The sequence below is a fragment of the Salarias fasciatus genome, chromosome 15 (genome assembly GCF_902148845.1).
Source record: "Salarias fasciatus chromosome 15, fSalaFa1.1, whole genome shotgun sequence".
Lineage (NCBI taxonomy): Eukaryota > Metazoa > Chordata > Actinopteri > Blenniiformes > Blenniidae > Salarias > Salarias fasciatus.
In genome coordinates, this window is record NC_043759.1 from 13228340 (window position 1) to 13249897 (window position 21558).

General features: G+C 41.9%; 2 protein-coding genes across 24 annotated transcripts in view; one reads left to right on the forward strand and one right to left on the reverse strand.

Annotated features, from left to right (window-relative positions):
* The window catches only part of LOC115401484 (disks large-associated protein 2-like), an 87965-nt gene extending 86977 nt beyond the window's left edge, over positions 1 to 988 (forward strand). For 2 of the 4 annotated variants that reach the window (XM_030109736.1, XM_030109737.1), the window contains exon 13: positions 758 to 988. In XM_030109736.1, coding sequence (XP_029965596.1) covers positions 758 to 973 — 216 coding nt within the window. In that variant the 3' untranslated portion in view covers positions 974 to 988. The remainder of the gene's footprint in view (positions 1 to 757) is intronic. The other 2 variants (XM_030109738.1, XM_030109739.1) reach the window with 1 other exon arrangement.
* An 8682-nt stretch (positions 989 to 9670) lies between these two features.
* ptprk (protein tyrosine phosphatase receptor type K) overlaps positions 9671 to 21558 on the reverse strand; it is a 114179-nt gene continuing 102291 nt past the window's right edge. For 4 of the 20 annotated variants that reach the window (XM_030109720.1, XM_030109722.1, XM_030109723.1 and 1 more), the window contains 16 exons: positions 21450 to 21549; positions 20973 to 21118; positions 19676 to 19693; positions 19039 to 19075; positions 18788 to 18885; positions 18019 to 18135; positions 17633 to 17787; positions 17395 to 17530; positions 16262 to 16411; positions 15047 to 15220; positions 14225 to 14242; positions 13406 to 13537; positions 13098 to 13223; positions 12789 to 12952; positions 12533 to 12668; positions 9671 to 12178 (listed from right to left, as the gene is read on the reverse strand). In XM_030109720.1, the coding sequence (XP_029965580.1) occupies positions 12125 to 12178; positions 12533 to 12668; positions 12789 to 12952; positions 13098 to 13223; positions 13406 to 13537; positions 14225 to 14242; positions 15047 to 15220; positions 16262 to 16411; positions 17395 to 17530; positions 17633 to 17787; positions 18019 to 18135; positions 18788 to 18885; positions 19039 to 19075; positions 19676 to 19693; positions 20973 to 21118; positions 21450 to 21549 (1761 nt within the window). In that variant the 3' untranslated portion in view covers positions 9671 to 12124. The remainder of the gene's footprint in view (positions 12179 to 12532; positions 12669 to 12788; positions 12953 to 13097; positions 13224 to 13405; positions 13538 to 14224; positions 14243 to 15046; positions 15221 to 16261; positions 16412 to 17394; positions 17531 to 17632; positions 17788 to 18018; positions 18136 to 18787; positions 18886 to 19038; positions 19076 to 19675; positions 19694 to 20972; positions 21119 to 21449; positions 21550 to 21558) is intronic. The other 16 variants (XM_030109734.1, XM_030109735.1, XM_030109732.1 and 13 more) reach the window with 11 other exon arrangements.

The window sequence follows — 21558 nt, forward strand, 5'->3', positions numbered from 1 at the left end:
CCACACAGAAAGACCTAGCCCAGACAGGAGCTGCATGTTTCAGAACATTTTTCTGCTAAAAAAAACAAAAAAAAAGGTACAGATGGAAAGCAAAACGAAAGCATTGAAAAGTATGTAAATCATCCATTTAAAGCCTCTTTTCCATCACTTTACATGAAAGCACATCGAGGAGGGCGGCACTGGTGAGATGAGGGAGCTCCAGTCGTATTTAGATGAAAATGTGTTTTCAGAGATAGAGCAGATCCTTCAGGGTACTTTGATAATTATCTCCATCCTCCAGTTGTAGTTGTGAGTGGTTATTTACCTCCAGCCGCTAACGGGGACATATCAAGCTCCATGAAGCGGCGCCCCGGCAGTGACACAGATGCTCCGTGCGCGCTTTATCAAGGCATTAAAACCGCAAAACTATGAGGAAAGAATGTGAAGCCGCACGCCAGCAGGTTCAGTTTGTTCTTTACTGCATTCAAAGGTAAATCTTGTTGAGACATAATCAAAAGAAATGAGAAAATTGTGGTTCTGGATGGTTGTTTTTTTTTCTCAAACTTGGGGACACATTTCGTCTGTTAAACTGTCAGCAGAGGTGAAAACTCTAGTGATAGTTTTTTTTTGTGTGTGTGTGGAGGTTTGGGCAGTTGGTGAAAATCACTCGTGTTTGTTGACGAGTTGAACTGCAAGCTGTGATCAGATTTTATTTATTTATTTATTTTAATAAAGTTAAGGCAAACTGCTGCACTTCTTTATCGATTTGTGTCCTCAGGAGCGGAAGTGGCCGCCACCTCTGCCCAAGAGGCCCTCCAAGGGGCGTGGCAGCGTGATGCGGGAGCGTTCTCTGGACCTTCAGGACCGCCAGCGTCAGGAGGCTCGCCGGCGCCTCATGGCGGCCAAGCGTGCGGCTTCTTTCAGACAGAACTCGGCCACAGAGCGGGCGGACAGCATCGAGATCTACATCCCCGAAGCCCAGACGCGGCTTTGAGGTCCATGGATTCACGTCCACGCCCCTCCCGTCAAACCTCCACCCGACACACCAGCTCAGCATTTCACAGCCCACTCCTCCACGCCGCCATTCTCAGTGTGGATCCTCTTAAAGCTACACCAAGCAACGTTTCATTTCGAACAATCAACCTGATCTTCTTCCTGATCAATAAGCCTGTCAACCATTCGCTTTAGCCTTTCTGACTGATTAACAAATATGCTGTTCATGCACAAACGATTCGAGGATATTTAGGAGGATTCTTTATTGCCCAGTGTAGCTTTGAGTGGATTTCGCCACATGTTGTGCACAATGAGAATGAGCCGATTAACCCTCAACTATCATTCATTTAAAAGACGGAAATCAGAAATTCCTATCGTAAGCTTCCTTCCACACCTGCTCCTAAGCCTCGTCTTAGACTTCACCGCCGTTTTCATTTCCCCCGGTGTTTGTAATGAAACGTGAAACAATCTGACAGAAACAGAAGCGTTTCTCTCACCAGCAGCAGTGGTCTCAAGCTTCAACATGATGGTGCCCTGGAAACACAGCCTGACGCTTCACGTGCATCCCTTAGTTTTGTTATTCAGGTAAAATGCTCGTACACCCAGAAAAAGTTTCATTTCAAACATTTGATCTAGATTTTATTCATTTATTTTTTTGCAAAATGTGTTGTGGACAATCTGTGCTGTCTTAGGGAAGAAAGTGCAATCTGAAAGCCTTCGTGTGTTTGTCCTCAGACGAGTGTATGCAATAGCCTGAGCCACAGAACCCTGCAGACATCAGCATGTTGTTGTTTTAAAGCTTATTCTATTCCTTTCGCAATAAGATTGCTAAATTTCACTGTTGAGTCACTGATCTCTTGCTACCAGTCTTGCTGCCATCAGACACTCAGTTCTGAGTCATGCTGTTGTGTTCTGAACATTTCCCTAACAGTGAGACCTCAAGTGGGAAAGTTAGGAACTGCAGTTATCCTTTTTTTTTTTTTTCTTTTTAAATCTTATCAATGCCAGTTTGGAAGTTTTTGACATGAGAGCAGAATCAGATCCGCTTACAGGCCACTTGATGCCTTTTCCTACAAGGCCATGACAAAATAAGAGGAAACGTGGGCATTTCAGCCACATTTCAGCCAATTTTTGATCAAAATGTATCGATCATCCAATCCAGGCCTGCTGCAGCTCCTGACCAGTGTTGTCTGGTGAGATTGAAAACAAAATGCTAAAACGCCTCATCCATCCATCCATCCATCCACCCATCTCACTCCTGTGACGGCGCTCTGCGCCGGGACGAGACCTTTTTGAGGACGTGTACGTTAATTTGCTGCTGGATACATTTCCATTGCAGAACAAATATGAATTAAATAACAAGAGACAGTTTTTGCGCAGCCTGGCAGAGGTGACTGTATTAAACAATGCATTTTGCACCTTATAATATTCATGTTTGTATTTCCAAGGGAAATGTAGTTATTGAAGCTCATGTGATATTGTTGCAGTTGAATTGCAAGGAAAGATATGGAAAAAAAAAAACATTTACTACAGAATTTCATATAACTCTGTAGGTCACAGAAATTGCACCTACTGTTGTTTTGTTTTCATTTCTTCCTGACGGCGTTCGTGCTTTCAGAAGTAAAATATTGTAATTTCGAGACTTTTAATTCTACTTACAGGATCAGTCACACGACCAACATCACGAATCCGCAGGATGTTTTTAGCATTTACGGTTAAAGCAGCAGCTACTGGCTTGATTTGACAGTGCATCTGTCCCGGTGATTACGTGGTGCTCTCCAGCTACAGAACCATCTCCCATCAACACACCGCATCCGAGGTTTTTACCGAGTGGCGCGTGAGGAAAACTCTTCTGTTCTCGTATCGATCAGCTCACGTAGTCTAGGACAGACAGGTGCAAACGACACTTTAACAATATTCAGTTACTATAGTAAATGGTGCTGCTTTTTACTCTAAAACTGTTGTCCTTTACCCAGTGCACGCAAACACACACGCACACACACACATACACACACACAGACACACACACACACAGACACACTCAAGGACTTTTTAAAAGAGATTTATTAATATGGTGCCCGCCGTCTCTGACGACTTGTGGTATATTGTAACTTTAGAAACGATCGTCTTTGCAATGCTCTTATGGCCTCGGTGACGAGTGAGAGGAGGCTTGTGTGGCTCTTTTGGAAAAAAAAGAAAAAAGAAAAAATACGACGAGGCAAGGGACATTTCTTTCTGAGATGGGACAGACTGCATGCTTTGACATTCCATCGACCTTAAAGTCAAACCCAATATGCCCACCCTGAGCCAAGGGCATACTGCTACAGCTAGCTGAAAGTACACCCTGTTTCTGTTCGGATCCCTTTACAGCTGTGGCGTCCGTCCTCAACCCCCAGCTCGTTCATATCGGCGTTTCGTGTCCTGCGTGTGGTTGTGTGAGACTTGGCGCTCGGCGGTGAAACGTCGCTCACGTCACCAGCGGGAATTATTTTGCTCACACTGAGGCTCGAGTCATGTGACCAACAGCTGGAGTCCTTCGCTCTCTGACGGGTTCATCACTGAATGGAAGAGCGTCACTTACCAGACGGCCTTAATCGAAACACTCGTGAATGTAGAGCCCCCATCGACGCAAAAAAACTAAAACAAGAACAAATACCAACTAAACTGACATTTTTCGAATTGACATCAGATTCTATGTTTTCCTCGAGTTAGTTTTTGTATTAATTTGGATGAAAAGGACACAAAATTAAAAACACGCAGAAAGAGACAACTTTATGACGTGGAGCAACATGGCAACATGAGAAAGAGAAAAATCATATGAAGAACCTTTAGTTAGTTCTGCGTCAATATAAATGACAGAATGAAACAGTTTTTGGTTCTGCAATGGCAAATATTTCAGCTATGATAAGAAAAAACTCCACAATATAAATTTTTGTCACTATTATTACCCTGACCCTTTACAGAGCATTTCAAAAAGAAACTTAGAAAATGAAATTGTCAGTCACAGATTTTTTTAATGATATTAAAAATGTTATGTTATTGATTCCTTATGTTCCATTCATATATGATAAAATCAGTTAAATAACTAATTGAACTGACCAAATGTATCCACATTTCATTATTTCTCCGACCACTGCCCCGACGTCAAATGTTTGATTTGTCGCTGATTCAGCTTTACAGTCTTTGGATTGCTGTTGTCATTCCTACTTATAAGTCCGTCTAATAATTAGGATTAAATTATAAGAATTTATTCATGACACATTATATATTTATGTTGTCGAAACTCAGTTGTTGTTTTAGTCTCGATTCCAAATCAAGAAATCCACTTGATCCAAATGTTGATTTTTGTGCTCCACCGTCAAGGGAAGGAGGACGAATAATGATTAGTGTGGAAAAAAATTCTAGAGTGCTGCATAATTAGCTCCGCTGATAAAATGGCTCGCTTTTAACTTTACTGAATCAAAGAAGGATCCAACAGATTGTGACTAATTCGAGTTAATCGCCTCCTTTATACTAAAGAAACATTTGAAAAAAATGAAGCTTAATAAAGCTCTTCTTTGAGTTCACAGGTTGGTTTTTATTCCCCAGTAATTACAGCACTCACTTATTTCCGATTTGAATAAATCAATCCATTTCTGTCCCTTTGATGAGGAGCGCACGGGACTTTCTATTCTGATTTGGAGCTGTTAGCCGGTGGGGAAGTGGGACCTGCTGGGCTGTTTTTCAACCGTTAATTTGACAGCCTGGAGCCAGACACGCTTCTCTTTCTTTTCTTTTTTTTTTTTTCACACGGAGTAGTTGGTACTGAACTGTGATTCAGAAAACTTTGCCTCTCAGCGATCAGCCATAACATTATGAATGATTAATCCTGGAAATGTTCTCGTGGTATTTAATGGGAGGGATTTGAACATGTTATTTTATTCTGAAACAGATCAAACAGTTTGACTGGTCATGTCTGATTTCTGATAGAAATGGCGGAGGAATTCTACCGTCTCCATTTAAACGTTACCAGGATGCTTCAAGCCTTTAAGAAAATCCAGTTCAACCGATCTGCTCGAGAACTCAAACGTTCAAGCTTTAGAATTTCAAGGCATCATTCCTCTGTTTTCAGTGTGGGACAAATAATTCAGCTTTATTTCAAGGTGTGACGTCAGTTCAAAGAGTCGGAGATTTTAAATAGTCCTGTCAAAAGCATATGTCAAAGAATTATTTCCGGATTCCTCAAACTGCTCCTGGAATCTTTCAAACAGACACAAACTCTTTGAACTGAACAGAAACTACACAAAAAATTGGACTCTTGAATTCCTGAAGATTGTTAGTTATCAGCATGTTAAAGAGTTAAAAAGCTTCAGCTGTTTTTACACCAACCGTGACTCTGTGAGGCCGGGGTCAGGAGAACGAGGCCGATGTCCTCCGAGGTCAGAGGTCACTGAGCTGCTGGATGGTGCGTGTTTGCAGATCCAGACATGATTTCATGCTGTTTTTGACGTTGGGCTGTTCTGTGATTCATTCCTCCATCCCCAGTCGTTTTAGCTGATTAAGTCCCGCCGTGTTTTTTCCTACCATGCTAAGAGGGGCTAAGACGTTTGCCAACTATGTACATGACGAATCCTCAGGTGCCTTACAGCTTGATTCTTCTAGGACTGAGTGAATGTTTTCGGGTGGAGGTACGTGAAAAGGACGCCACACCTCTCAGAGTGCTAGCTCGTCCGTAATACCTTCTCAAAGGGCTGGAAACCGGGCTGGGTCGGACCGCAGAACTTCAGATGAACTTTGCATTTATACCTGAAGGACTCAGGCGTCCTACTGTAATAAACTTCAGCACAATACAGTCTTGAGGATGACAGGAGGAGGATTTGCTAGCATTTGTTTTCCTCTCTTCTTTTGAACACACTGATTCACCACGATGCAGCTACGTTTTCAAGAAAAATCTTACTACGACTGAATGAATCTGCGTTTCGGGCTGTGGGCGATGAGCGGATATCAGGCGTTTCGGGTCGCGTGTCACAGCCACAGCTAATCATACGATCACACTTCTTCAAATAAAGGTCTTGATTTCATTTAATTTCTCATCCGAGCTGTGATATTGTAATCTTACAATGTATTTTTTTTTTTTTTTTTTGGTTTTTGGCATCGACATCTCCAGAATCTGAAGACTGACAAAACTTGACCAGCCAAAAAGTGCAATAGTGTTTTCATTTAAAAAAGGCGGGCTCAGCTCCAGCTATTTACCTCACGGTTGAAGTGCTAAAGGGAACGCGGTACGAGCGGGACTGGTTGTGAGTCTCCACAGGCGCACTCCGTCTTGCCTGTGTACTATGCAGCAGTATTTCTGAGGGGCGGCGGAGCTCGCGCCCCCACCCCCTCCACCCCCTCCACCCCCACCCTGACCCCCACCCCCCCCCCGGTGCAAACCACCGGACACGACACACAACTAGAGCAAAGACACCTTCGGCCAGATCCTCCAGTCGGGAGCTTCTTTATGTTGAGTGAAACGTTTTTAACCGCTCTGCAGTGATTCACATGAATTCACCAGAGTTACTCCCCCCCCCCCCCCCTGCAAGTTAAAATCCGGAGCACTTTCTCGCGGCGCCATATTTAGATGAGCATCGTTTTGACGGCCGTCCTGAAGATCAAACTCTGTATCGGTGCTGAATCCACCCACTTCTCTCTCCCGGGACGTTTCCCTCAAGTTTCTGCTTTATTTGCTCTCATTTTTTTCATTGTTTATTCTGACAATCAGCACACACCAAAAGCATCAAACACACACACACACACACACACACACGCACACACGGTACAACACAAACATTACAGTATATCCTCTAGACAGCAGCCGGAGTTTCCGCTCTCGATGTCGAGGATCTTGATTCGGTTCCCATTCAGTTTTTTTTCACGGACAGTTTTCGAGATACAGTTGCACTGCAGAGATGTCTTTCTGTGGCTTCGCTCTCTCTCCTCATGAACCGCCGGGCCTCCCAGCGGCGCCGCCGCCACGCTGACGTCGAGTGTGAGCTGCTCCTCAAGCAATAAGCCTAATCACAGCATGGAGGGGGACTTTTGGTTTTACTCTTTCATAGTTTGGTCGTTGGAAAGATGAATTCTTTCCTAAGAGTTGCTCAGAGTTGGTTGTCACTGCTTGAACACATTAGCTTTACCTATGAAGCCACAGTTAATTTAGTTTAATTTAGAAACAGTCATAACAATCAATCAGTTTTAGTTTTTTTGAGCCATTCAAAAACACTGAAAACTTTTTAAAGATTTGCACTGAATTAAAGTGCACAAATACAAAATGACCAGTTTTTTCGGACTGATTTTGTTGTTTTCAGGTGATATTTTTAATTACATGAGCCATAAAAAATGTGGTTAGTCAAGCTAATTCAAACAACAGCAGTTTATTCCCTGTTATTGTAAAATACAACCACTCCTGTTTTTATTAAACAACTGATTACAAGAACTACTGTCAGTTAAAGTTCCCATTCCAAAAAATTATTTACCCTGAAATGCACTGACACAATAGGGCATTCAAGTCCATTACAGTGAAAAAAATATATAATCCAGTAAGTGAATGTTAACATAACCCAGAGGTTTTCTCAGTGAAATCAATAAAATCACTTGTGGGTGTCTTCAGTCGTTACATGACTTTAACTGTAGTGAAATTTGTTAACTGGTGTAACCTCTGTATAACTAAAATCCTCTCCTAAAAAATACTCTAAACAAATAGCACAAAACACTACTTAACAACAGTAATGTATTTAGGACTATCTAAACATCTATTTAATATGATTAAGTAATAAATGTATTATTTCATTGCTTACTTCACCCCTAACCAGGATCTTAATAAAACTGAGCTTTCATTTTACTGTCATTTCCTTTAGTTTCCTGAACTCAGTGAACATTTAAATCATGAGTCCGAGGCCCCGTTTCCACAATGCTTTCAAGTGAAAAATGCAAAATGTGTCTGTTTACACGACAGTGACGCTCGGAGTCACTGAAAACACGACTTTCAGGAAACAGATGGAAATTCTCCTGAAGGGTGTTTTTAATTGCATACCAACAGCACCCCCTAGTGACCCCACATGGAAACTGCATCATGTCGAGTATTTCTGCCATTTCCGTGTAGATGGACATCGTTTTCGAAACGTTGCCATGTTGCGTTTTCACTGTAAACGTCGTGGATTCAGGGCTTCAGGACGTCCCCTCCGCACCGATTCTCCTCACGTTTCAGACAAAACCCTTCGGCCACGCCTTCGCGGGGAGAGAGAGCAGCCATGGTCGTGTTCGCCTTTGGTGGAGAAGTGTCTTGTGTTGTGGCTGTGGGTAGAAACGACTAAAGGCCTCATGTGGTTTTTTTTTTTTTTTTTTTTTTTTTTTTTTTTGGAAAGTGACATGAGAAAAATTTGATAGCATTAAAAGAAAAAAAAAAAGGTTTGTGGTTAGCTTAAAACTATTTTCAAATCGTTAGATATATCAATAATGAGGATAAATATAATGCCAAATATTCAGTATTTGTACAGAAATATACATATATAAATATATAATATATGCCTAATTTAAATGGAACTATTTTCCGCTCTTGACCATGTTTCTGTTGTTTAACGTTTCTTTGTCGACATTTTTTTCTAAGATCTTCAGATAGCATGCAGGATAGTGAAAATGAATGTATTATTTAGTGTTTCATTGCTGCTCAGTATTACAGCACTCTACAGATCAGTTTGTGTTCGTAAGATTGATTTATGCTGAATATTTCATTTCTAAATTAGGTTACCTACAAATGAATTGTAAACATTCTTTTTCTAAATGCAAGTTTTTGAAATAGTTTCAACAGTTTCTATCATTTTATTACTTTTTTTCCCCTGCTTTATCAATGTGGTTAAGTATATTTTGGCTCTCCTAAGTACGGCTATCAACCATCTGTTGTAAATAATTATGCAAATTAAACTTTTTGAAGAAAACGGCGCTGTTGTGACTGATTCATTCGTCTCGGTGACAGTTCAGGAAGCTCAAAGCAGCCAAAAAGTTGTTTTGTTTTCCAAACTTTAAAGCAGTTCTGCCAGGATATCACTATCACAGACAGCAAATATCACGGTAAAGGGATCATCTAAAACTCAACCCAAACTTCATTTAAAATTGTACAAATTTAAGGGATTTTAGTCAAAGTGGATCGTTAATTCTTCACATCTGGATTTTTACTGCTAAATGAATGAATGGTGAAAAGACTACTCCTTAATCTGGATCCAATGACGAAGCACTGGCCACGCAGTTCTTTAAAGAAGTGGTTTTTATTACAGCAAAGAAGCCAAACATTACAGACAATAATAATTATGAACCATGAATATCAATTTGAAAGTCGGGCTGGCCTCTCATCCGGACACCAGCTTCATTCTCTGTTCTTCAGGGACTCTACTTCCCATTCATGAAGGAGGAATTATGGGTATCCGAAGAAGATTTGTTCCTTAGTTTTCCCCTAAGTGTGGTTCAGAGGGTTGTTACACTGTCTGCCATCACTCTCCTGTAAATCCCTTTTGTTCAGCAGGCGAATCCCATCAACACGGCCTCTGAAATCCTTCTTTGGGTCAGACCAGAAATCTGGAGAAATAAAAGTGAAAGCCGATGTTCCACCAACAGATTAACCTTCTGTTTTCTGTGAAACCGACTGAGGTTTTTAAACACCATCTGGTTTAAACATTTGAAGTTGAATTCTGCAGGAGTACAATCTGTGACTTTTTTTTTTTTTTATATCTACAGCAGAACGAACGTCCTGACATTGCATCCATCATCTAAACCTCCGCAGCGGAGCGCTTTAGAGTTACTCATGATAGTCTATTTACAATAACATCCTTAAGCAGGGCTGCTCTCGCTCCAGCCAAGAGGAACATCTGACATTTTATGTACAATAAAAGTGTTTTTTTTTTATTTTTCTTCTCTCTCTTTTTTTTTTTTAGTATTTTTTGAATCGGCACAAACAGAAACACATCTGATACTCGGTAAGCTTGTAAAGCCTCACAAAGAAGCATTCTGATGAAGAAAACACAATGAATCATGGTCCAAAAAAGATATTTCGAATCTTGATCGTCTGCGAGAACGCACTGGACCAAGCCCCGGTCGCTATCCATGGTGCTGATAAAATGCTTGTATCAACAAGTAATTTCAAATGATTAGGCACAATCAATGTTTTTTTGTTTTTTTTTATATGTGTGTGTGTGTGTGTGTGTGTCACAGTCCTGCGTGTTTCACTCACTAAGCCTGTTTGCATCGCTGTGTGTGTTCAGAGATAATGGTGAACAGGATATGTGGATGCAGATAAACAGCTCATCCCTCACTAAGACCGTAAGAGGGAGACCAGCTATCATCCAGAATACCGGCTGCAGGCAGACGCACTCGTCTTCTACTGACCGCAAACAACAGCGATGAGGCTTTTTACACCAGCAAAAACCACGGGAACATCACGTAAGTAAAAACAAAGACGATACTACTGAATTCCACCTAAATACTGGAAAAAAAAAAAAAAAAAAAAAAAAAAAAAACTACTTCTAATGCTTCAATATACAGCTTTAATCAGGGCTTCTTAAACTTTTCTTCGTGGATCCAAACTGAGCCGATAGTCTCCCGCCTGAGGATCCGTTACAGGCTTGTTAATTCAATCTAATACTCTCAAGACTCCAGAGGAAACAGACTTGCGGCTCTTTTTGCGTCCCACTCCACAGTTTAGGAAACGCTGGTGGTAAACATGGAATGAAAAAAAAAAAAAAAATTAAAAAAACTAAACAAAAAAGATTGTTCTTACAAGCGATGCAAGTAAACAATAAATACAAACCATGTGCTTTATCCATATAGACATATTTACACAAAGTCTTTGGCTTATGAATAAACATCAGCTACAAAATAATCTTAAAAACTAAAAGGAAAGTATTGGCCACCAGTGCACAAAGCAAATGCAGCCTGGGGTCAGTTCAACTCCATTCGAGCAGAAATGAAAACTGCCTTTTATTTTTTTGTTCTTTTAAACCAAACAATGTGAAATCTCAGTCTTTTTATTATTTTATTTTTTTTAAGAGTAAACGAGCTGATTCTCTCATTCTCTAAACCTCAGGATGGGTCTGCCCTGTGAGAGACTTTCCATTAGTGAACCGGCTGTATTGAAAGTGCGTCGGGCCCAGCCCTGAAACAAACATGATTGGACGAATGTCACTCAAAGCAAACCACGTCTCAGCTTTACAATTTTGGGCACAGAGAGGACATGAACAACTTCTATCCAGTAGATCAGATAACGACACTATAAAAGCAAAAGAATGAAAAATAAAATCATAAAACAGAAAAACAAAAACAACACTATTTTTCAATATATGGATTTTAAGTGAAAATCCTACATAGCTTGTTTCACTTCATGATAACATAAAAAAAATGTGAACGCCGAAAACCCCCGATGTAAACTCCTCGTTGTTCTGTTGGTCTTCTCTGTGAGACTGCTTCCTCCTGACAATCAGCAGTGCGACCGATGTGACGTTACCAGGTGTTGGTTGAAATGGAGCAGAAACAGAAGCAGAGTTTGGCCGGCGTGTGACTTTTGACCTTTCGGATTTTTTTTTTTTTTTTTTGTACAGACGTACAGGCTGCAAAACACTCGAACATCACCACAACGAGCTGCCCGACACTGGGAAGTTACTCTGCCAGTAACATGAAAGCAGGACTGTGGGGCCACTGAAAACTTGCAGTCTGGTCAGAAGCTGTGGTTGCAGCTTGCAAGGGGGCAGGGAGACATCTACAGGTCACATCGAGTACTGCAGCCGAAACAGCATGAAGCTTCATGTCCATATGCAGGAGGAGGGAGGGAGGGGGGGGGGCTGCTGCAGTGAGAGGCTAAATGTTTAGAAGGGGCCACAACATACAGAGGCCCGCTGGCACTCCAAAAGCTGTACAATAAACATGAAAGGAGCAACAGGAGGCGGATCTCTCTCCTTCTCCTCACTTCCCTTTGTTCAACAACGCTGTACAAGGAGCCGCTTTTGCTTGACCACAACATGGATGCTACGGCACGACACCGCCACAGGGGGGAGTCAGAGCCCAGCGAAGCACAGGATCAGTCTCAGGTGAACAGATGTTGTCCAGCTCTTCTTCTCCTACTCCTCCTCCTCCTCGGATCTCCTTCGCTTTAGGAGGACTCTATGAACTCCAACGCCAGGTCGTAGCAGAAGCGGTACTGCTCCTGTGGACAGACGGACAAATAACTCAGAATTACATCTTTAAATCATCATTAGTTATATCCATATTGTGAAGCTTCAGTAGGTATATCTGGCACTCTCTATATTTCTCTGACATAGCCTTTTATGAGTCAAAGTATAAAATTGTTCTTTATCTTGCTGATTAACATTTTTCTCTTGCATGCATCACAGTAAATTCAAATAAAAGTAAAGATAATTACTCATGTAATGAATCTACAGTATGTTGAATTTCCAAAGTTAAACTGTGTGAAAAATAAGCAGCTGATTTCATCGTTTGATGCATTTACTATGAACACACAACACTGTTCAACAACCCGTGCGACAGGAATGACACTCACTGGAGTGTCCACCATGTTGGGCTTGCTGTTCCTCAAGGTCTTGACGGCGTGGAAAACGTCCACCACACTCTGCCTCTTGGCCATCTCACACACGATGCTGCTGGCACAGAAAACTCCACTGCGCCCGCCTCCGTTCCTGCAGACCAACACAGAACATGAAGGAAACACGTGAGGAGACGTGAGTCGAGCTGCAGATTCACCAAAACCTGCAGCGCGGCGTCGCTAGCACTTCTTTAGCGGTTTTGCAGTGACTCACAGGCAGTGCACGATGGTTCTTCCCTCCCCCTCCTCTCCCTCGCGCTGCCATTGGTCCACCTGAAGGATCAGTTTGAGGAAGGAGCGTTTGGAGGCAGGAACTTCTCTGTGCCCCGCCCAGCCCAGGTACTGGAACTGACGCACCATCAGGTAGCCTTCCTGAGGCTGAGGGACCAAACACAAGAACAGACTTAACCTCATCTCGATGAAGGATTATTTATTGTTTTCACTTAATTTATCACATTGTAGCAAGAGGGGGAATAAAAATCCTTCCAGCAGCATAAAACACAACACAACCAAAGAAACTGACCCGAGTGAGGTTGCAGACTCTGAAGAGTCTGCTGATAATGTCACAGTCCATCGAACACGACATACATTCCACCTGCACCGGTCCGTAGCGCAGCATGCCCTCTTCTGGCCAATACTGAGGACAACCCTGAGGACGCAGAGCAGCAGCTCGGTTGGAAGAGAACAGCAAACTCTAACAAAAACTGGGGGAACCGAGTCTTTCAAAGATGTATATATACACAGTATGCATAGTTATCAATAACGTTTCTAGATACAGGACTTTTGAGACAATATTTCAATGCGTTGCATATAAAATTAGAGCGTAGTTACCTGAGCCAGATCAATCTCGTTCAGCATCACCAGGCTGGTACATCCATAGTCGTAAACCAGACGCCAGAAGTCTTTGACAGTGTTGGGCAGAGGATGCTGGGTAACAATGAAAGCAGCAGGCTGCCTGTAGCTCTGCAGAGAGGAGAAAACATAACTGCTATCAGGCTTTCATTCGGAAAAAAACAAAAAACAAAAACCCACTGTGAACTAAAAATCCTGGCAGCGATATAAAGCTGTGTTTGGCTTTTATTCAGTGTCATTCACTCAAATATTTCTACTCGTTGAAACAGATTCCATCTTTCTTTCTCTCTCTCATACAAAACAGAGTACAGAGGCACAGACCGTGAGACGTGACGATACAAGCGCACTTTATAATGTGATGTTAGGTCGGGCGGTCATGCAGTGGGTGTGTCGACTGAGGGTCGGGACGAACATGCTGGTACACACACATAAACAACACCAACATGGACGCATACTGAGCTCAGGTCACTTCAGGTTCAGTCAAGATTCGGTGTTTAACCGCAAGTCTGATTTACAAACTCAGTAAGGGAACGACTCAGAGTTTCTTTGAACATAATGAAGTGACTTAACTGAATGTGAACTGAGCACAGCTCATGGAAATCCGCAGCCGAATATGTGGCGGAGGTGTGAATGACTGAGGCCAAGTCGCCATGAGGAGAGTCTAATGTGATGGGGGAGGGGGGGGGTTTGGGATCTTGGGGTCTTAAATGGTTTTGGTAAACATGGACCTGGTGGCAGAACAACACTGAAGCCATGAAACAAATCCAGTATTGGAGATTTGAAGTGAAATCCCATTACCTGGAACTCTTCTGACAGCTTGGTTAGAGAGAGGCCAAAGGTGAGTGACTAAACTTTAATATCGACGGCTACAACTTGGCTGAATCTCATTAATTTTTACAGCAACTGCAAGGTTTTGTTGTTTTGTTTTCCAACAAGCTTCTGTTGGAGAAAAACTTGTTTTCCCTCCACACCATACATGATTACCACCTGTATTCCAACCATCCGTATGAAATTACATCCCACCCCTCGCTTTGTGGTCCCCGCTCTCTGGTGACGACCTTTATCTGACTGTGACTGAAAATAACCAGACACTTCTATCTTACCTCGACATTTATTTCTTTATTTATTTCTTTATTTTTAAAGAAAGGAATGTTTGGTGGCCGGTGGGGCGGTGGGTGGCGGCCAGAGAAGTCAGTGGTCTTTTCAGAACCTGGATTTGTCTCTAGCCTTCTGCTGCTAAAACCACAAACACAGCATCACACAAACAGGGAGGGGAGTCTGTGTGTGTGTGTGTGTGTGTGTGTGTGTGTGTGTGTGTGCGTGCGTGTGTGTGTGTGTGTTGTTTTGTATTATCACAATGTGTGCTTTTTATTTACCATTATTTTACCAGATTCTAACAAAAGTCCGTATCATTTTCAACAGCTATGTGACTGCAGTTTGGGACAACATGATTTAACTTCTTTTCCCAACGCAAATTGTGTGCAAAGCAACACATCTGCTGGAGTAAAAATTCTACTTACACATGTAGGAAGTGTGAAATGTCCCAAACTATTCTTGCTTGATGTGTTGAAAATAACACAACCTCGCTTTTTACACACGAGTTTCTCGTCATTGACTTACATCCATCAGAGCGGCGTTGATGTAGTTGCTGCTTTCTCCATCTATTGTGATGAGGAAGGGGAGGCATCTGTCAGGAGGAAGGCCGTCCATGAAGCGGTTCTTATCTTGGTTTCTAGGCAACAATGCGATGCTGCAGTCTTCCGGCTGAGGCTGTGGAGTCACTGAGTTTAACGTCTGCATGGAGAGAGAGAGAGAGAGAGAGAGAGAGAGAGAGAGAGAGAGAGATAAAGAGAGGCGGATCATTTACAAGTTCAGTGGAAGAAGGGATCAAAGAAGTTTGCTGAAGTTTACAGGAAGAACAGTTCTGCACAGAGCTGCTGTTAACAGTTTTAAATGACAGTAACGGGACCTGAACGAATGCACAGACACAGAGAGACGACTTTACCAAACTCTTCAGAGAGTTTCTCCTGACACAGAGTTTCTCTTCAGCGAGTTTGAGGCACAGATCTGCTCATTTGCTGGTTTTACTTCAGCTCTCAAGGCTCATATCATCCTCAAAACATCTGAACAAACTTTAATTAGGTTAAATGCTCATAGTGGCACCTGACATTTGATTGGCTCACAGTCAGGTCGGTCTATGTCTTCTGAGGACACTGTATTTTTATTTAGAACTTGGAAGAGCTGAATATTGAACCTGAATATAGAGCAGTCCTATTTTCTGAAAACAATCCACAACTGTGGAAATGACAAAAACAGAGCCCTCCATGAAGGTTGGTGCATTCAGGTACATACTCCAACTTTCAAATACAAAGATCGTCACAGAAAAACGAGAAGCGAAAGGCAAGAAGGAGAAAACTCCAGGCAGGTAAACATTACTAGAATGAAAATGTCCTTCCTCTGCATAAACCTGAGGCGTAAATATGTATTTAACCTTCACAGAAACGATGCAGAAGGCTCATTAAGTTAGCTCATTAAATTATGCAGATTTGCTGTCTCTCATATAAACTCGGCATTTTCCTAGTTGGCCGTTGTTCCTAAGTTGCCTCATGTTTTTTTTTTTTTTTAATAAATACCAGAAATTAAATTAGAAGACATTTTTACACAAACACGTCCTCCTGATCCTCTGATCTGCAACAAAGCAGTAAAAACCTTGACATTTGTTTTATACTCCTTAAAAAAAAAACTGTAGCAACTTTTAGAAATCAAAGCAAAAACATGACAAAACAGTTTAAACAATTTAATATCAAACAGTAACTGATGACAATATGAGTCTACCTGGAATTCATCCTTCAGGTGGGACGAGTTGGTCTGGGAGTCGATGCGGATCAGGTCATAAAACGCTGCTTTGAACTCGCAGACTGGAATGGCTGTTTCTCCACATAGACAAGCCTCTAATATGGCGTCATGGATGAATATGTACTGCTCCTGAAGATACATGATGCAGGACACACACATTAACACATACACACTCGCTTATGTTACTCTCGGATAAAGATTTTGGCAGAAGCATCAAAACGCCATAAGCCTGTGACGCGGTTAACACACGCAGCGGGTGAAAGTGAGGGTGCAGACGCAGCGAGTGGATGAGGATGGGCGGGAGATGGAGGCATGAATGAGATGGGACGATGACTGGTGAGTCACTGAGTCTAGCTGTGCAGGAAATTGTAGTTCTGGATCACTCAAGCAAAAATAATGACTGCTTCCACTCAGTGAGGAGAGAGATTAAAAAAAAAAAAAGGGCTTCATGTGCATAACTGAAAATGAGCTGTTCTGAAAGATGAAGGATGGAAGCTATTCTTATTCTTCCGCTCAGAAGTTTTTTTGGGGTCAAATTTAAGAGTGTGATGACAAGAAGTATTTTGTGCAAAGAGATTTTTTTCTCATAATGTATTCCTGATGATGCTATAGTCAACAAATGCTTGTTTTGCTCTGAAAGAATAGAATAAAAATAAACAGTATAACAGCAAGAATTTCATGTCAATAATACTAAGAAGCTGAACAGCAGCTTTGTTCTTTGTTTTCCATTTACAGCTATTTAATAAGTTAATTCAGGTCCACGTCAGCAGTGAATTCATCATTTCACAGTTCAAGCTGCACGTATTAAGAATTGCAATTATCGATGCTGCCACTAGAGGGTACAATAAAAAGGCATCATATCTCCAATCTCAAAGTAATTTGATTTAACTATCATCAAAAACAGACGCAAACCTCAATCCTCATTTTCTCAGGACACAAGATGTGAAATGTGCACATAAAAAAGATGGCGTGTTCATGAAAGCATGGAAACTAGATAACTACAGAAAGCCAGCTCAGCCTGCACAGCGCCGACGGCTGAGGGTCTGAAAGCGAAGGTTTGCTGTGTTTATTCTAGGATGAGGATGCAGATGGAGGATGGGTAATGCAGTCACCTCAGTCTGTACCATGTTGATCCTCCGGGAGCGGAGAGCCTTCACACAGTTGTAGATGTCCACCACTCCCTCTCTCTCCGCCATGTCCAGCATGATGTCGATGACGATGAAGCAGCCTGTGCGTCCTGCCCCAGCGCTGCGGAAACATGTGCAACAAATTAGTCTCTATGTCTGAGAGAGAAAAGATTTCATCTGAAATGTAAGAATGCAATGTAGTCACAAGTGGGAGCGTATTTACCTGCAGTGCACCACGATGGGCCCAGCTGAGGGCGGGTTGGAAATTTTAACTCTGCGGATGAAGGACAGGAGTCCCGTGGCGTGATACGGGACTCCGTGGTCAGGCCAGCCTGTGAAGTGGAACTGCTTGACCTCCCGCACCTCGTTGAAGCCGCGCTGAGGGAAGACAGAAAACAACACTTGACTCCGTCTGCTCTCTTGCAAAACGTTACTCAAACTTTCTGTCAGCTTTTTTCATGTAGAACTCAGGAAATACATTTCCTAAGTACTGATGTTTAGCAAGTATAAGAATAAAACTAAATGTAACAGAAACTTTCAGTATCTAAGTTTATATATCAAATTACAGAGAGGAAATGTCACACCACAAGGAGCTAAAATATCACTCACCCTCTCCAGTGTAAAGGTGCGAACCACATACTCAGCGAGAGGCTCCACCTCCACAAACGTCACCTTGAAGTCTCCGTACACTTCAGCGTCATCTGGCCAGTACTTGTAGCACTTCACCTAAAGAAACAACAACAAAAAATCCTGTTAGGGAGGGTTTAAAAACTTCTATTGATCTATTTAAGCAGATTAAATAAACAAATGAATAGCTGCTTTTCACACAGTAAATCTTTGACTTCTCATGTTCATCAAATCAATTTCAGCTGGGGAAAAACTATCCATATATTATTCATCGATGAGGCGCTTTTATACAACATCTAACACAGTGGATGTTCTTTACTAGTGAAATACTTTTGCTCATGAAGGCTTTGTGGCCATCTAGTGGATGTTTTTGTGAGTGTGATCATTTTCCTGATTGTCTGCTGTCTTCAGTTTCAGTGTGGACATAAATTGTCTCTGCCTTGATTATTCACTTTTGTGCTTGACCTCTTGACCTTTTTTTTATGAGTTATTGTGACAGATGTGCTCGTGCTGGATGCTACTACCAGATAGGAAATAGGTTAAAGCTATTCACCAGATTTCTTCACCCAGCTTTTTTTTTTCCAGCCCGAAGAATTTTTTCAAAACAGCCGTTAATATCTTCTAATTCATGGAAGTTTTTTCTTTCTAAATGTGGATAATTTCTACTCAAAAATGCAAATCACAACGCCGCAAAACGCTGCAGAAAATGTGTTGTTTCTCCTCAAAGTTAAATGCGAAAAGAGCAACTTACCCTTCCAACTTCCACCAGATTGGTCACCATCACGATGCAGGCCGACTGTTCCTGCCACACCATCCTCCAGAAGTCGTACACTGTCTCATGAACGGGTCCTACGCACACACACACACACAAACAAACACAAACACACACAAACACACATCTTTGACTTTTTGTAGCTGGAAGTACGACTGCTTATCACCATTAAAGTGTCTCTCTTAAAACATCCTGTAACACTTTCGGTGCACTTTCTTGCGTATTCTCACCCTGAGTGGCGATGTAGTGGCTCGGCCTCTGGTATCCCTGCAAACACAACACCGCACAATCACTCTTCGCGCACTGAAAATGCAGCCATCATGTTGCTAAAACCTTTCATCATAGCTGGAGATGTTCACAAAATTTTTGTGTAAAGTCTCTCTGTTATCTGGCTTTCACCTGCAACAACAGAAACGCCACTTTGACAATATAATGAAAGTCATTGTCATTCCAAAATGCTGAACTGCGCTGCACACTGTTCATTATAAAGTTTGAAAAGTTGGTCATCTCACCAGGGCGATACAATCTGACAAAAACTTCTACACGCAACACCTGATATCAGCTTTCATATCTGCTGTCATAGAACTGCGCACGTCTGACAGTGCCGAGACAACCACTGATTACTTTTTTTTCTTTTGGGTTTGCAATAACGCAAAAATACAGACTGTGCATAAGCAAATATACAGCACACGGTGAAATGATAGAAGAATGAGTGGAAGGGCAGGATTAACGTGAAATCGTTCATGCAGCAGAAGCCCCATCAACTCAAAGTGAATGCGCGCCTTTAAGGACTGCTGTGCACGTGTGGATGAGCGGGTGTGGTAGACGTTGATGGGCATGAACGAAAGAATCCACAGTGATACTTACATCCCTGTACAGCCAAATCTACAGCCCAAGCCACAGGCAGAAAGAAGAACGAGTGGAAGAAGGAAGGAAGGAAGGAAGGAAAGAAAGAAAGAGAGCACAACAATGTCAGTGAGTGTCAATCAGAGAAAAGAAAAGCTGCATTGACATAATGAGAGTTTGAACAGGACATGCAAAAGAAGAGACAAAAAAACAAAAAAACAAACAAAAAAAAAGAAGCAAAAACATGATCTAAAACTTCAAATTAGATGAATTAGAAAGGACACTCCCCGGTGGATTTTGACCACCCTCACACATCAAGGTACGTCAGTATGTTTAACAGGACCGGTGTCCAAAGCCTGAAGAGCAAAGAGAGAGAGTGTCCGATCCAATTCATTCTAATTCTAGCTTCATGTTACTGGAAACATGCGCATAAAATAAAGCATTAGCACTGAAGAAGCACAACATGAGTGGTGGTGATTAACATGCAGACGACTGGTGAAAGTCACAGCAGGATGAAGAGTTGGAGGTGAAGCTAATGGATGACTGAATGAACGAAGGTTACGTTAACACTAGCAAACAGAGAAGGACATTTTGATATAGCTGAGGTCGTTTTAGAGATCGAGGCTGTCCGGTTAAAAGATGGAGGGCTCATATCGCTGATTTCCAGAGGCAGTTTAAAATTTTGGGTGAATATTTTTTAAGAGAGGATCAGACGTGCTAACAGAAAGTCTGACAGTCATAAAATCTGCTCAATGTCACCTCATTCAAAATGTAGCTAAATCTAGATACTGGCATTGTTACTATTGAGTTTTTATAGGATTATTTATTGAATGATTTTCCATTAAAATCTCAGTAAAAATTCTAAATAGTGAATTAAAAAAAAATCTGTTTCACTATCAGGGGAACTTACAGATGACATGAAAAGCTTTTTCCATAAACTCTGAAGAATCTGAATAAAGGTGTTTCTGAACACACTGATGACACAGCGTGTTTCTCCGTGTTGCTGCAGGTCTACTTTTAAAACACTACTTTCATAGTAAAAAGAGAAATAGTTTTCATTTTCACGTGTCAAAACATTTCTTGGCCAAGTACTGAAGACATCCTTTGTTTCTATATAGATTTCTTTCCCTCTTGCATTCCTGCAATATCTCATATCGACCATATGGAGAAGCAAATAAGCTCTGGATGGATGAGTGGATGATGATAAACTTTGAGACACAGCTACAGTGCATGGGATGGATTTTCAGGGTGGCTGGATGCATTTGATGGCACGATGGATGACTAGTAGACGCAATAAAGGTATAGAGGCCTGACATACGAGCGAGGGAGTGTGGTTTCGTTGGTTTCGTTGGGAGCCAATAGTAGCATTCGATGCGTTTCCACTTACATCGATGTAGTTGGCGTTGATGTAATCGGAGGACGGGTCGTCTTCTATTGGCTGCAGAATAACCCTTGAATGGTCATCTGAGTAAAGACAATCGAGACGGTGAGGGGAGAGAGTCACAGGAAGAGACGGAACAGGGACAATCAATCACAATATTGAAACTCTGCAACATAACTGCACCGTCCTCCGGAAAACAGAGAACAGTTAAAGTATTTTTTTTACCAGCAGATTCAAGGCACGGACCAAAAACACATTCCGCTCCACTCACTTTTCCTCTCATCTTGATTTTTAACCTTGTGCACTGAATGAATTCTGACTATTTTAACTAACTGTTTCTTGCAGTTTCCGTTTTCCTTTGTCATCGTTCCCCTGCAAAGCAAGCTTAGCACAGGAATAAAAACTCAGGCTTACATGCTATAATGTTTCCGTAGCGGTTTTTGGTGCGGTTCTGCTCTTTCTTGGCCACGTCCCAGGAGGCCGACTGGCCCTCGAAGAAGCTCTGTAAAACCAACAGCAGAAA